At 40.5% G+C, this 13902-nt stretch overlaps 1 protein-coding gene across 2 annotated transcripts; it reads left to right on the top strand.

Annotated features, from left to right (window-relative positions):
• The first annotated feature begins 290 nt into the window (after positions 1-290).
• On the top strand, positions 291-12135 carry psen1 (presenilin 1). 2 transcript variants are annotated; one of them, XM_067479520.1, is made up of 11 exons: positions 291-560; positions 2397-2482; positions 4105-4439; positions 4793-4934; positions 5579-5646; positions 5771-5991; positions 7580-7678; positions 7978-8070; positions 8181-8357; positions 9833-9951; positions 10076-12135. In XM_067479520.1, exons 2-11 carry the CDS (start codon positions 2447-2449, stop codon positions 10229-10231), a joined length of 1446 nt encoding a protein of 481 aa, XP_067335621.1. In that variant the 5' UTR covers positions 291-560; positions 2397-2446; the 3' UTR covers positions 10232-12135. The 2 variants fall into 2 exon arrangements, with proteins under 2 accessions (XP_067335621.1, XP_067335620.1); XM_067479519.1 differs by having other exon boundaries at positions 292-564.
• Positions 12136-13902: the final 1767 nt, after the last annotated feature.

Genomic DNA, 13902 nt, shown 5'->3' with positions numbered 1-13902 from the left:
CAGCAGCTTTGCTTAAGCTTTGTTGCTTGAAAAACGGTGACATGGAGCTACAAGTGAAGGCAGTGGACGTTTCCATATAGACTAGTGGTTTATTGTGGAAAACAGATAAAGATTTTTTAAAAAAAGGCCTTATAGGTCAGTTTTTTCATGACGTTTGAGACACCATCCATGTCAGAAAGTCCTGTTATTTCCCAATGGGGTTACACGTTGAAGCCTGACAGTGAACGCAGCCTGGCCATTTTCGTCTCTTACAGCTCTATTGTTTTGTAGCTCCTTTTCATTTTTTGCGTTCAAAAAGCTAAAATATATTCAAATGGTTCGCTCGCATACGACATCGTTTATTTAAGTGACATTTTAATGGTAACGCAATTAAAATGTTCAAATTGTTATCAAATAACGTTTGGATCGTGAACGCTGCCTGTATCCGCGCGAGAGTAGGAAGTAGACCACACCAGCGGGCGGATGTTCGGTGTGAAGACAGGAACAACAAAGAGGGGAAAGTGCCCGGGTTTTAAACCTACTTGTGGACACGAAATCAAGGAATTAATCTACCGTTTACAGTGGGTAAGTTTAAGTCTTGCATCCCTGCTATTCAATAAACCTCATTTAGTTTGATCTATGTGAGTTTAGTATCGTTAACCACCCCGCGCGGCCGCTGTCTGCGCTGCCGTTTTGACATTATTGGCTAACTAACCGCTAATAATAAAATGCAATCAGTCAATGCAGGTACATATTTAATGTAGCTTTTAATTATTTACAACCTAACCGTAGGAGGAAATTATAATAAACCTCTACCAAGTCAACAGTTACCCAATATGTAGGCTAAATGCTGGTTCGGTGTTTGAACACAAGCGCGAACGTCACATTCCTGAAGCAGTTTAGTGTTAAAGGCAAATTCAAACCTAAAAACCTCATTTTTCAATGTATGTATTCTATTTACGAATATTTATCATACTAATCTCAACATGATTCTCTAAGTACCACATTGACTATTATTCAGCGCCCTTGCAATTATGTGTTGCAAATAACATCTGCACAGTTCATCTTTTACAAAATACTCAATTGCAGTGGTGAAAAGTAAGTAGGATTAGTAGTTGTTGTTAAATATTTACATTCACTCAACGTAATCTACATGGTTTAAACCTGTGGGTCCCAACTTTTTTATTCATATTGCAGAGCAGAGAAAGTTCACTTCTAAACTTATCCACATGTTTAAGGCCTAAATAGATACAGCTGTCAGTATTTCACAAATGAAAGCAAAGACAGGAGAAAAGACCTTTTTTCAATTCCTGTGACATCAGTCGTCTTATGACTGCTCAGATTTATTTTGTGGCCTATTTCAGGAACCTGTTTGCACCGCTGTACTAAAGTCACAGGGGTCCTTTTTCTCCACAATAAATACTTTTATTTGTGATATTGTGTATATTTTGTTTATCATAACTTTTTGCTTTTACCTAAAATGAAAACATTTGGTTTTATTGTTTTTGTTTTTTCGTTACATTCAGTTAATTAGAACTTTTGAGTATATGTGAAACCCTTAAGTTGCCTATTCGAGACATTTTGTCTCAGAGTAAATTCACTTGCCCTTGTTTTACAAAGGACCGAGTAACTTGCAGTTTTTTGGAGTCTGCTGTGAAACCAGAGGGAGAGAGAGAATTTGGTGCATTCTATGTTGCTGTGTTAGTGTTGGAAAAGGAAATTGTTCAAAAACCAACTGCTTATTACCCACAGCCCAGAGATCGGTATAATCCCATCCAGCAAAGAAAAAAGGGTTAGAGCAACAGTGGGTACCATTCAGAGCCACTGCCTTTCTAGTACAAAATATCCTCTTTGTGTTACCATCTCTCCTCTGTATCGCACCAGGCAGTAAAGACACACAACAAGGGCATTTATTAAGAATAAGAGAACTTATGGTGATATCTTATCACATCACAGAATTCAATTCGTTCACTCTTGACACCTGTTCATTTCATCTTGAACTGGTGTTTAAAATGCAGTATGAACATGACAGAGTTGCTGTCAGGCTGGGAAGGGAGAATACAGTGACCAATAACATTTAGAAGGGACATATGGGTGTTCATTCATTTTGAGTAACTAGTTTAGTGTTTCAAATATTAGTGAATACATGTGAATTAAGATAGACTTGATTTTATTTTTCAGTCTAATTTCTCTCAAAAACAACAAGCCTTTTACAGCTGATTTCTGCTGGGATAAATCACTGTCAAGTTCATTTCAGATCGCACGTTTTCCTCACAGGGCTGTTCGATCTCTATAACCTAATGACATCCTCTATCTTTATGCCCTTGATTTGATTTGCTGTAACTGACTTCTCTTTATTGTGCCTATTTCTGGCTGCTACATGTAATATTCTCTTTTGTCCTATTCTCTTTCATCAGGACAAAAGAATTTAGTTTGCATGTGAGGACAAGTGTCTGCCAAGCCAACGATGGCGAACAATGCAGAGGATATTGAAAACAATATGGTGAGTACACACTCTCTGTAGCACTTTTCTCTGCGTTTCTGTCGGTCCTGATGTGTTGGGTAATGATTAGCCGTAAGATTTTAGTTGCACACAACAGTGTTTCCTCTCAGGTTGGTGAAGAAAGAGTCATCTGTTGCTCATGCAGTTTGTGATAGCAAACATGGAGGGTGGGGGATTATCACTCTGTTAACTTTGCTTTGATTTGGCCTTTCGTGGTTATTATCTGATAAGGGAATAGTTTAGGACCTTGACTCCCTAATGTAGAGTCATCAGGAACACGAACGTGGCGTATTGCTCTCGTCATAGTAAAGGAGTGTTCTCCCTATTCGAGGAGTCAAAGTCCCCTCCTTGCTGTCACAATTCACTTAGCAACTCTCTGTGTCGTACAATGTTTTGTTTACCCGCTAATTGTTGAGTATGTAAAATACAACAGCATTTCTCATTCGTGAGGGGCCTACAAAAGCTTTAATTTCTGTCTCAAACTGAAATATTTGCATGGCCATAAGGTCATTCATGCCATTATGAGGTGTGGTCAGTATATAATTACAGTGTCATTTCCCTGGATAACAGGTTAACTCTAACTCAGTACTGTGCGTCCTTGGTTCTAACGTTGACTTCATTCCCAGGACTGAGAAACAATGCAGCTTACTACACAGTGAGGTCATTTTGTTTACAGTGCTGTGGTAGCTTTTGCTTTTCACAGCAGTTTCTGAAGAAGCCTCTTGTCATCATTTCTGCATACCTGGTGAGATTGCTTCATGTCTGAGCTGCCACATGTTACAACTGGCCTGGCAGCCAGGGCCTTTCTGTTCACACAGTCGCCTTGACTTTTCCGTTTGTTTAGTCCTGATGGGACAGATCCTCAGAGTGGGTGGGAATGAGGGCAGCGTTGTTTGTTTTGGAGGAACTGATCCGCTGTGGAAGCCAAATGCAGACAGTCTGATCCCATTTGGTGTACTGACTGTCCAATTTGTAGGCATTTTTGCCAATAAAAACACATTTAAATATTTAAGATTTCGTGTTTCATCTGGTGCAAATATGTCCTTGTTTGCATATGTGTTTATCCAGAACATTTGAGAAATGGAAAGACAGATTGAAAGACAGATAGATAGAAAGACAGATTTGGAATATGTATCTGGTCTTTCAAAGTGTCTCAATTCTTAAACTCACACCACCTGATGGCTTAAGGGTGTAAACAAACATGAACCAAAATGTTATAGTTTGAGGGCAGTATAACGTATCACTGATTGTTGTGAGACAAGGGTCATTATTCGTTACGGGTCTTTTTACATGTATTGCCATTTGTTTTGAGAAACTTATCTAAATGAGAAAAAGGAGAAATGATCTTGTGTTTTGTTGAAATTGAGCCCTGGCTGAGGACTCATGAGGACAAGCCAGAATTGCTCATACTTCAACACCTGATGTGGTATATTGGATAACACCTAGACTGTTAATCAGAGAAATCCTTTCTGTAATTTTGCTGAAAATTGTCGGTATTTTCATATTATATTTCGTATATCGTATATAATATTTGTAAATATAGGCTGTTTAAACTGTCGGCTACACAAATTCTGGTTGATAGAATGTACACAGAAATTTATGTTTTTGTCACATAATGACAGAACCAACAGGACTCCAGTGCAAGCCCTGATCCGACCCAGCAGCCACAGGAGGCTGCAGTGACAACAGTGCGGTCCAGAGGAGGGTCGGGAGGAGGCGGTGGAGGAGGCAATGGAGCTGGAGGTAATGGTACAGGGACCGAGCAGAATGGCCAGCCTCCCGCTGCTAGGCCTCCACAAGTGGTGGAGGCTGAGGAGGACGAGGACGAGGAGTTGACCTTGAAATACGGGGCCAAGCACGTCATTATGCTGTTCGTTCCCGTGACCCTCTGCATGGTGGTCGTTGTGGCAACCATAAAGTCGGTCAGCTTCTACACCCAGAATGACGGCCAGAGACTGTGAGTTTTATAACCCCTATCAAACAGATGGTGGTAAAGGGGGGAATTGGATGGAGCTTGTGTGCTAGATTCACAGCTCACATGCTCTGGAGTTTGAATGAAATGCAGTGTTGCTGCAGTGCCACAAGGGGGAGTTAATGTATATTAAATCTACTTATCTTTAATACCAAGACAGAATTGTAATTGCTCAAGATTATTAAAGCAGATTCCTAATCTGGCTCAGTAAACATAAAAAAAACACTACTGCAGTCTTTAAATGTTAAGATCCATTGATTCCTGTTTGTATTTGTATTCTAGTCTTTGTTGTTTGACTTAGGTGTCTCTGTAATGTGTCTTTGAACTGTCACCCCCAGGATTTACACGCCATTCCCTGAAGACACAGACACAATAGGACAGAGAGCCCTCAACTCTATCCTGAATGCCACCATTATGATCACTGTGATCATTATCATGACTTTGGTGCTGGTGCTTCTTTACAAGTACCGCTGTTACAAGGTACATGCTAACATTAGCCACATCAAACTGTCATCAACCATTCACTGCAGTTTTTGGCATCAGCATCAATTTGTATTATTTACTTTACGTATTATTTACACTCTGTAATTAACCAAACCAGACCAATATTGGAATTTTTAGCATGTAGCAGCAGCATCGATCTACTGATAAGATGCATGTTCCTTTATGAAAACTGCTGCATAACAACAGTGTAAATAAAAATGAGTTTTTAACACCAGCAACAGAATGTGAGACTTTAGGTTCCATACATTTAAGGTCCAATTAACCTGGAAAGCCTCCGATTTAGCCTTTTCTCAATGAGTTCTTGGGAATTGTTGTGCCCTGACAGGTGCAATAAACTAATAGAATAATGAAGAAAATGCCAGATTAAAACACAATCTGTAAACCTGCATAGCACTAAACACCTATTTAAACCAGACAGGTGGGGCTGTACACATCAGGACAATTTATTTCAGTTTGTCCAAATGTCTAGCGCTCATCCTTTCACCCTCTGTGGTAAACCCCACCTCTGTGGTAGTCTTGGTAATTTAAAACAAACACTCGAGAAAGGTATTTGCAAGTACTGCTTTGTAGAAATAGTGTTGTGTATTTAAACCTTGTGATTATGATCTTTTTCATTTCAGGTAATTCAAGTCTGGCTTATTCTCTCCTCCCTCCTCCTCCTGTTCTTCTTCTCCTACATCTACCTCAAGTACGCCTCACCTACTAATATATAATTACACTTTTGGAACTTTCTATAGATTCTCATAGATTCTTTGTGACGAGTAAACGAGTCTTTCCAGCTGTTTTCATCATGTTTCTGCCTTGTTCAACAGAGAGGTTTTCAAGACCTACAATGTGGCGATGGACTACTTCACCCTGGCAATAATAATTTGGAACTTTGGAGTGGTGGGCATGATGTGTATTCACTGGAAAGGACCCCTGCGGCTCCAACAGGCCTACCTCATCATGATCAGTGCTCTCATGGCCCTGGTTTTCATTAAGTACCTGCCCGAGTGGACTGCATGGCTCATATTAGCTGTCATATCTGTATATGGTAAATCATCTCCACTCCCTATCTCTTGGATTTGTGTGCTTCTAGGGAAGAAAGATTACGTATTTGCCGAACCTTTGAAGATGTTTTTGTGCACCACAGTTCAGTCATCTGGTTTCTCTTAGCAGTTGTGCTGAAAGCATTTTAGCAGTTTAATCTCTGTTTAGGTTTTTATACGTTTAATAAATTTTGAGCCAGGGCCAGTTTGTAGAACCACAGTGTTTCACTATGGTGTACCATATATTCTCGTTTATTGTGAGGCCTTTTTGTCTTTAGCAGTGTTTATCAGTGCATTAACATGTATCAAAGTAACCAGGATAAGGTTTCTGATTTCTTAACTGTCATGTAAATGGGAAATCTGGTTTCTGAATTTAGGGTAGGGGATTACCGAATCCCGATTTTCCCCACGTACATTTCTCTTGGAGAACACTGATTTCTCTGCTATGTAGACACAGAACCAGGTTTCTAATCATCTTTCTCCAACAAAAGGCTGCAGACAGGCCATTTCAAAGGCTGAATGAGGAAGAGATCGTTGACCGAGTGATGCCTCCCCATTTCTAAATCAAAGACCACCCAAAGTTCGACTTAAAAGTGCCTTGAAGAAGTACCGTTCCCCACAGATTCTCTTATTATTCAGACAGTTCATGCTGTGTATCAGCTCTGTGTCTCTCCCCCTGCGCTGCCACTCAGCAAAATAGAGTAAGAAAGTTGGAAGGAAGCTTATTTCTCCGAGTAACCGCTTCACTTAAGTGCATGTGAATGCCGTCTTTGGACCAAGAAGTAAAAGCTGTTGTCATTGGTTTGCTCAAAGCCAAAATGTGTCTCAAGACCTAAAGACAAATTATTTTAGGGAAATGTGTAACGAAAGAAAGAATGAAAAAAGGAAGACTGGGGCAAACAAACTAAAAATACAGCAAAAAAATAGCTACTGAGATAATTTCTTGTAAGTTACTCTCTTGCTGATCGACAGGCAGTTGGACAAAATAGGGAGAAGTGGACAAGTGATAATAAAATAAACATAACCTAAAATTTTAGATACTGACCTAGTATAACTGAGACTTTAAAGTTCTCTCCCAAGAGTTACTACTTATTTTACATTACTAGTTTGTTTTTATGCCTCTATCCCGATAACCTGACATCTTAGGGACACCTTGAGAGAGTTTCCTTAAATTTTGCATAAGTGTCCACTTGGAAGCAAGATGAACTGATTAGACTGTAACCATCCCATTGAGGCATTGTTTACTGTCATGGCTACAGCTTTTCTATCAGAATCCGCTTTTTTTGACCGAGCAAAATATACACATAGAGGTAAAAGTGCCTATAAACTTTATTTAAAGGTGGCTTTACATCCTGGTTTAAAATGTCAGGTATCTCGCATATACTCAAACATTATTACGTTCACAGCACTTTAATGTACAGTGACGTCAGTGTTTTACAAAAACACGTGCTTTTGTGAATGGCCAACAGTTTTCCTTTTGAAGTAGTCCATCCCAGCCAAAGCCTGTCTCCTGTTATAACATATGTTACCCCATGCTGCTGTTAGCTGGTTAACATCACTTTTCTGCTCTCTGTCTTCTCTGTCCTCACACAGACCTGTTAGCAGTGCTCTGTCCCAAAGGGCCCCTGAGGATCCTGGTGGAAACTGCTCAGGAGAGGAACGAACCAATCTTCCCTGCTCTCATCTACTCTTGTAAGATAGACACTGGATATAAACCTACATTTATGAACATTTTATTATTGGATGCTCACCTATTTGTAATTTAAGTTGAAGTAGAGCAGTTAGTAGCTCTGCAAAGTAAATGCAGATTCCTATAAACTACCACCACAAATAATTTCCTGTTTTAACCTCAGCCGTGACTGATGGATGGTTAGAATTAACCCCCTAAAGTTATTACTATAAGTTTTAGATGTTTTAATTAGATTTTGACGCGGTTTGTAACACAAGCCTTGGAAGCTAAGAGTGTTTGGACTGTCTCGCTTCTTCCTCAGCTACGATGGTATGGCTCGTCAACATGGCCGACACCGACGGGCCAAAGAGGAATTCGATAGAAGAAGCTTTACCTCAGCCAGAGAGTCATGGAGGTGAGTGGAGTGTCAAAGCGTTGTGGATTGAGTAGGTTTAACCAAAGGTTGGACGGTTACTTTTAAAAACATTGTGGTTGATGGTTAGTCTGACTGATACCATTTCTTAGCTGCGGTGGTGTCTCCAGTTCCCTCGAGTCCATCACAGGACGATGGAGGCTTTACCTCCTCCTGGGTCAGCCAACAGGAGCACCAGCTAGGACCGCTTCAGTCCACTGAGGAGTCCAGGCGGGAGATCCAGCAAATGCCCTCTGCCCGTCCACCTGTTGAAGAAGATGACGAGGAGAGTGAGTGCACAAAGCGTGACGGTTTCAATTCTGAATATTTATTTGAAGTTTGAACCCAAATAATGTATTCTGGTGTTTTAGGCTCACACATTAAGTTCAGACAATACTTTTTACCCTAAATTCATTCTTTCTTATGTCAAAGTCGCTCTAATAAAGTATGTGTAAAATGGTAAATGGTCTGCTTATACACACCTTTTATCCTAAGCCGCAGCTGCAGGGTGCTCGCTTGACATACCAGGAGCAACTTGGAGTTGTAGCCAGGAGAAATCAAGAGTCCAACCACTGGTTCATGGTGGTTCGTGGATGAGTGCTCTACAAAATAGTTACAACCGCTCCTGATATTTCCTCATGATTGCCTGTGCTGAATTTCCTGACATTCAAATTCCCCTTGCCTGTCTGTGTCGAAGCACTCTCCTCCCAAGGGTGTTATGCGGGAGAGAAACAGTATTTTATCACTAAGAGCAGCCTCTGTAGTAGCAACTACGCAGTACATAATAATAATTAAATAAATGTTACAGTAGTGAATGAAACACTCCGCAATCAATAAATCAATGATCAATTAATATGGTAAAGCGAGAACTCCCAAAAGAGCAGTCTGGGTTGATTTATACATTTATTGATTGACATGATTTGTTGCCAACAGCTACTTCATACTATATGAAAAGTTTGGTCCTTTTGAAGGCAGCAGGCCACAATTGCCATAAGCAGTGCAATTTGCAGAACAGTCCATTGCATTTACTGCGATTATATCAGGCGCCAATGACAAAAACGTACAAATTAACCACACACAGCTTCACACAGATCTTGACATCATAGTCATTGCTTAGAATGCATATGGGGAACAATGGAATTCCCTGGCTTTTTCATTCTGTGCATCCTGACATGACTTCCCGCTTTCTTGGTATTTCATCAGTGGTTTAAGTTTTATTCTTTAAACACCTTACTGTGCAAATAGTGCTGGGGGCTAACGCTGTCGCAATGTGAAGTTACAACATGAGTGGTGTAGAAATCATATAACCTAAACGGCTTCAACCAGTCCTTTGTTTCTATCACCATTAATGTCATTAATGTTAGTCTGCTAGCGAGCGCTGGAACCTCCCATATCCCAGATTGTGTGACTGCATCCTCACTTTCAGTTCTCGTTGCTCTGAACACATAAACACTGCAGGAATGTTTTATTGTTCCCTTTTCTGTCAAATTAGTGCATATGTGTGGCTGTAGACTGTGTTTAGTCAGAGCAGATCGGGAAGCAATTATTCATGGCAATTACTAGGGTTCACAACTGTACTATTTGGGGACCTGTGCTCTTTCTAAATGAAAGCTTTAGTAAATATGAGGTCGAACCTCTTGTTTGGACAGTAATTATAGTTACTCAGCATCCAGCCCTCATATTTCTCCAGAGAGTGTATTGTGTCGAGCTAAAGTGAATCTCATGTGGACTCTACCCTGAATGTGGTGTCCCCCTGTATTTTCAGGAGGCGTCAAGCTGGGGCTGGGAGACTTCATCTTCTACAGCATGTTGGTGGGAAAAGCCTCAGCCACCGCCAGTGGCGACTGGAACACCACGCTCGCCTGCTTCGTAGCCATCCTCATTGTGAGTGACCGTAGCTGCCGTATTTTAATGTCGCCACAACCTCATCTCTGTCTTTCATCACAGTATCTGTACTCACTTAATTTGAACCACAAATGCTCATTATCTTACTTCCTCGTCCCCGCAGGGCCTGTGTCTGACGCTGCTCCTCCTTGCCATATTCAAGAAGGCTCTCCCTGCTTTGCCCATCTCCATTTTTTTTGGCCTGGTCTTCTACTTCGCCACAGACAACTTGGTACAACCATTCATGGACAAGCTGGCACTACACCAGTTCTATATTTAGCAGGATGCTGCCCTGATAACCTCTACCCACATAGCTCTCCAGCCAACTACACGAGAGTGATCCCTTCACAGCGGGGGAACAAAGTGCGATGCAGGGGCCCCTCTCGCCCTCACATCCCCCCCCTAAGAAGTCACGATGATGGGACACAAGTTATTTTTGTTTGCCTTTCTTTGTTGCGCCAAAGGAGGAATTTCCCCTGAGAGCTGTTCTTAGATATTTTATTTCTCTTTTAAACCAAGAAGAAATTTCTTGCTTGATTTGGGACCTCATCTTCAATTAGTTTGTTGATCACCAGTCTCAGACACAGTCCAAGAAGTTAGCAGGAATATTTTACAATTATTTATCTAGGGAAGCTTTACAAGAGCTCGTCTGCTCCTTTTCAGCAGCGCCCTGCTTCACATCCACACACATTGACATCTGGGTCTTGTCTCTTCCAGCTGGGGCTTTACAGTAGGTGCCTTGTTCAGGCACACCTTGGTGGTAGCTGTTCACATTCAAAGACTTTGTTCAAACATCTTTCCAGTCACAAGTTTATGACTTGGGAGCTGCCACCGCCCCCAAAGAAAGTTCAAAAAGCCTTCATCAAACAAATGGAGACCCAATGATATTGATTATAGATGGGTAAATGCGTAGTTTGGTTATGTATGAGCTGTCAGCAGAGTGTGCTTTTCTTCCTGAATAGCTTGGATGTTTGTTTGGGTTTTTTTTTCACTTTAGTCACAAAAACCAAAGCTCTAATGATTGAGCAACTTACACCCAGAAAGTGTTTGTCTGGCCATTGGCATTTGAACCTTTTGAAACATCTCATGCGGAAAAGCTAAAAAAAAAAAAAAAGTTATATCTAGAACTTAAACTTATGAGAGATTTCAGCCCATTTTTTGCCTTATTATTATTATTATTATCATTATTATTATTTTTACACCTTAAATAACTTTTGAACCCACAGACTGAAGAGGAAGAAAGATTCCTACACACTCGTACACTCACTCACAGACACATGAGATTTGCCTGTCATGTCAGTCATGTACTGTCAGCCACTGAGCAGTTCTGCTGGAGCAATCGGAGGTTCAGTGCCTTGCTCAAGGGCATTTCAGTAGTAGTTGTTGTCGTTATCGTGGGACAGAAATGTGCTTTTCATTCTTTCCCTTACGGAGATTTAATGTTCGGTTTTGTTTTGTTTTTTTCAAACTGTCCAGGGATTGTAACCTGTGATCATCTGGTCACAAACTCTGAACCTTTAGGCTGTAGCTGCCCTCATGATGCTCGCCTGGTGCTGTCTTGAACTATGCTACATAAAACATAAGAAAACTGACTTTGTCTATACACACACATTGTTTTTTTTTTATATATATATGCAGAAGGGGAACTTTGTATTTTTGGTAACATGGGGGTAAATATTAACCGGGTTCCTACACAGCTCAAGAAAACCCAGCAAACAAAACGTCATCGTGTGCGTATATTGAGAGGGGGGAAAATATAAATTGTTGAACTAAACACTTGAATTTGTTGAAAATTTTGGAAAATATAACTCAGATTTATCAAGCATTAAAGTACCATTTTAATCAAGTTAAAAACTAAAACAGATCAATGATTAAGTATGAAACACCGAGGTCTGTATGAACCCCAACTTTGTGGCTTTTATGATACAATGGTGGTTGTTGGAGAGAGGATGAGCTGCACTAACCTGGACTTGAGTTTCATGCTTGCAGATGCCAAGAGAGAAAATTAAAATATTTGTTCTTGAGACTTTTTTGTTTTATTTTTCTCCTCCCATATTTTTGTTTTCCAGGAAATTGATGGTTGAGTAGCTTTTTTTTCTGTCCTTCACTAGCATATGTGTGTTATGCAAGGTTATTCAATTCATACTTTGTTCTTTTTTACATAAATAAAAATGCAGAAAATTGTCTGTTTTTGATTATTTCCATTATTCTGTACTCGGAGAGAATGTTTTTCCCCTCATCCTTTTGAGGCGGTTGTAGACGTCAGTAGGACATTTAAAGTGGTAGTCTGTGAAATCATATCACATCGTTTGGTTTTTGAAGCTGCATCTTTCCAAACGAGTGGTAACCCTGCTGTTAAAAATAAGTAAATATACTATAGTTTGATAATTACATGGGAAACCTGCAAACTCAAATCCATAAAGATATTTTAGGGCTTTTCCATGCAACAAATGCATTGAAAACTATCAAATATTCACCAATAATAAATATTTGTATTGTTTGCAGCTAGTGTGTTGTCCTGTCTTTCACATTTCCAAATATTTGTTTTGCTCATTAATCTCCAGCTTCCCTTTATTTATTTCAGAGAATCCAAAAGAACCGAAAGAGCTACAGACCAAGACTTTTGCATCAGCAAATATACAGAGGCGCTCAACTGAAGTTACACATCACGACCTTACAAAGGTCTTTATCATCTGATATTGTGGAGGAGGTCAGTAGAAGAAATGCACAGATATTATTACAAATTAATTTATATGTCATAAGTATATTAATGTCGTAGGAGGCTGAGGCATATCATAAACATGTAAAGTGTTATGTTAAATCTTAATCAGCAAAGTATGTTGTAAGCTGACAAAAACCTAAACAGTAAAGTATAATATTTCCCTCTGAAATGCAGTGAAGTAAAAATAGTGGAATATGCCGTATAAAAACACCTAAAAAATAATTTTTTAATGATGGTACTTTGGACCAGAGCATACTTTACGCCATATATTGCTCAAAAAACAGTTGAAACCGAGTGATATTCTGCTCTCTTCCACCTGTGCTTCAGCAGCACTGATTCAGGTGAGCAAAGCAATTCCGCAGACAGTGGGAACACTTTGGGAATTCCTCGGCATGCTGATGCCCTTGATGCCGACTGGCTGACGGGCACGGCGGGCAGGTTGCCCGGAGTGCTGGACGCGTTAGCTGTCACTATGGGGACAGGCTGGCCTCGCTTGCCAGGAGACTTGGATGGCAGTTTAGCCAGCATGTTTAGCCTCATACTGTGTCTTACCAAACAAGGCCCTCATTCAGGCGTCATTCTTGCTGCTGCATCCTAATTCCCGGCTGCTGAAATCCATATGGCGTCTTTTACCGAGACACCTGTTTAGGCTGCACCCTGCACTTGAAACTGCTTTTTTTAGGCTTCCTTCCCAGGAAAGGTAGCTTCGCTCAAGACTTCTCCCCATAGATAAACAATTCCCACTGAAATAAATCTAGTTTTGTTTTTCTTTCTTGCAGGTGTTAAATTATAATTTTCTTTTATTTACCTTTAAGCCTGTTTACTGACGGGTAGATAAGTCTGCAGATAGACTTGAGGTAATCTGTCATTCACTGTCATCGTCTATATGAAGTGGACAGGAGACACTGTAGCTGTGTCCCACCCATTTACCTTAGAGGTTTCCCAGGATAGCTCTACTAAGGGGATTACAGTGCAGGAGAGCGTTGTCTGCTCCATGTGAGACCTAAGTAATTGAGGATTAGACTTCAATAATCACTCTACACAGAGAACAAGCACAGGCACTGAACGAAGAAGGCAAAGCCTGGACAAAAAGGACAGAAATCCCCGTAAAGGTGAATAAACCATTCCACAGAAGATGTCTAAGGACAAGCTGGAGAGCCTGGTGAAGCGCATGGAGGAGACTCTCTCAGAGATGGAGCAGCTGAAGCTTCACTGCGGGAAGCAGAGCG

This window comes from Channa argus, chromosome 16 (genome assembly GCF_033026475.1).
Source record: "Channa argus isolate prfri chromosome 16, Channa argus male v1.0, whole genome shotgun sequence".
Lineage (NCBI taxonomy): Eukaryota > Metazoa > Chordata > Actinopteri > Anabantiformes > Channidae > Channa > Channa argus.
This window is presented reverse-complemented; position numbering and strand designations above follow the sequence as displayed.

Coding starts and splice junctions, on each gene's coding strand:
- psen1 (XM_067479520.1), top strand. CDS start 2,447: ATGGCGAACAATGCAGAGGATATTGAAAACAATATG. Junction 5,992..7,579: donor AGCTGTCATATCTGTATATG/GTAAATCATCTC, acceptor GTCCTCACACAG/ACCTGTTAGCAGTGCTCTGT. Junction 8,358..9,832: donor TGAAGAAGATGACGAGGAGA/GTGAGTGCACAA, acceptor CTGTATTTTCAG/GAGGCGTCAAGCTGGGGCTG.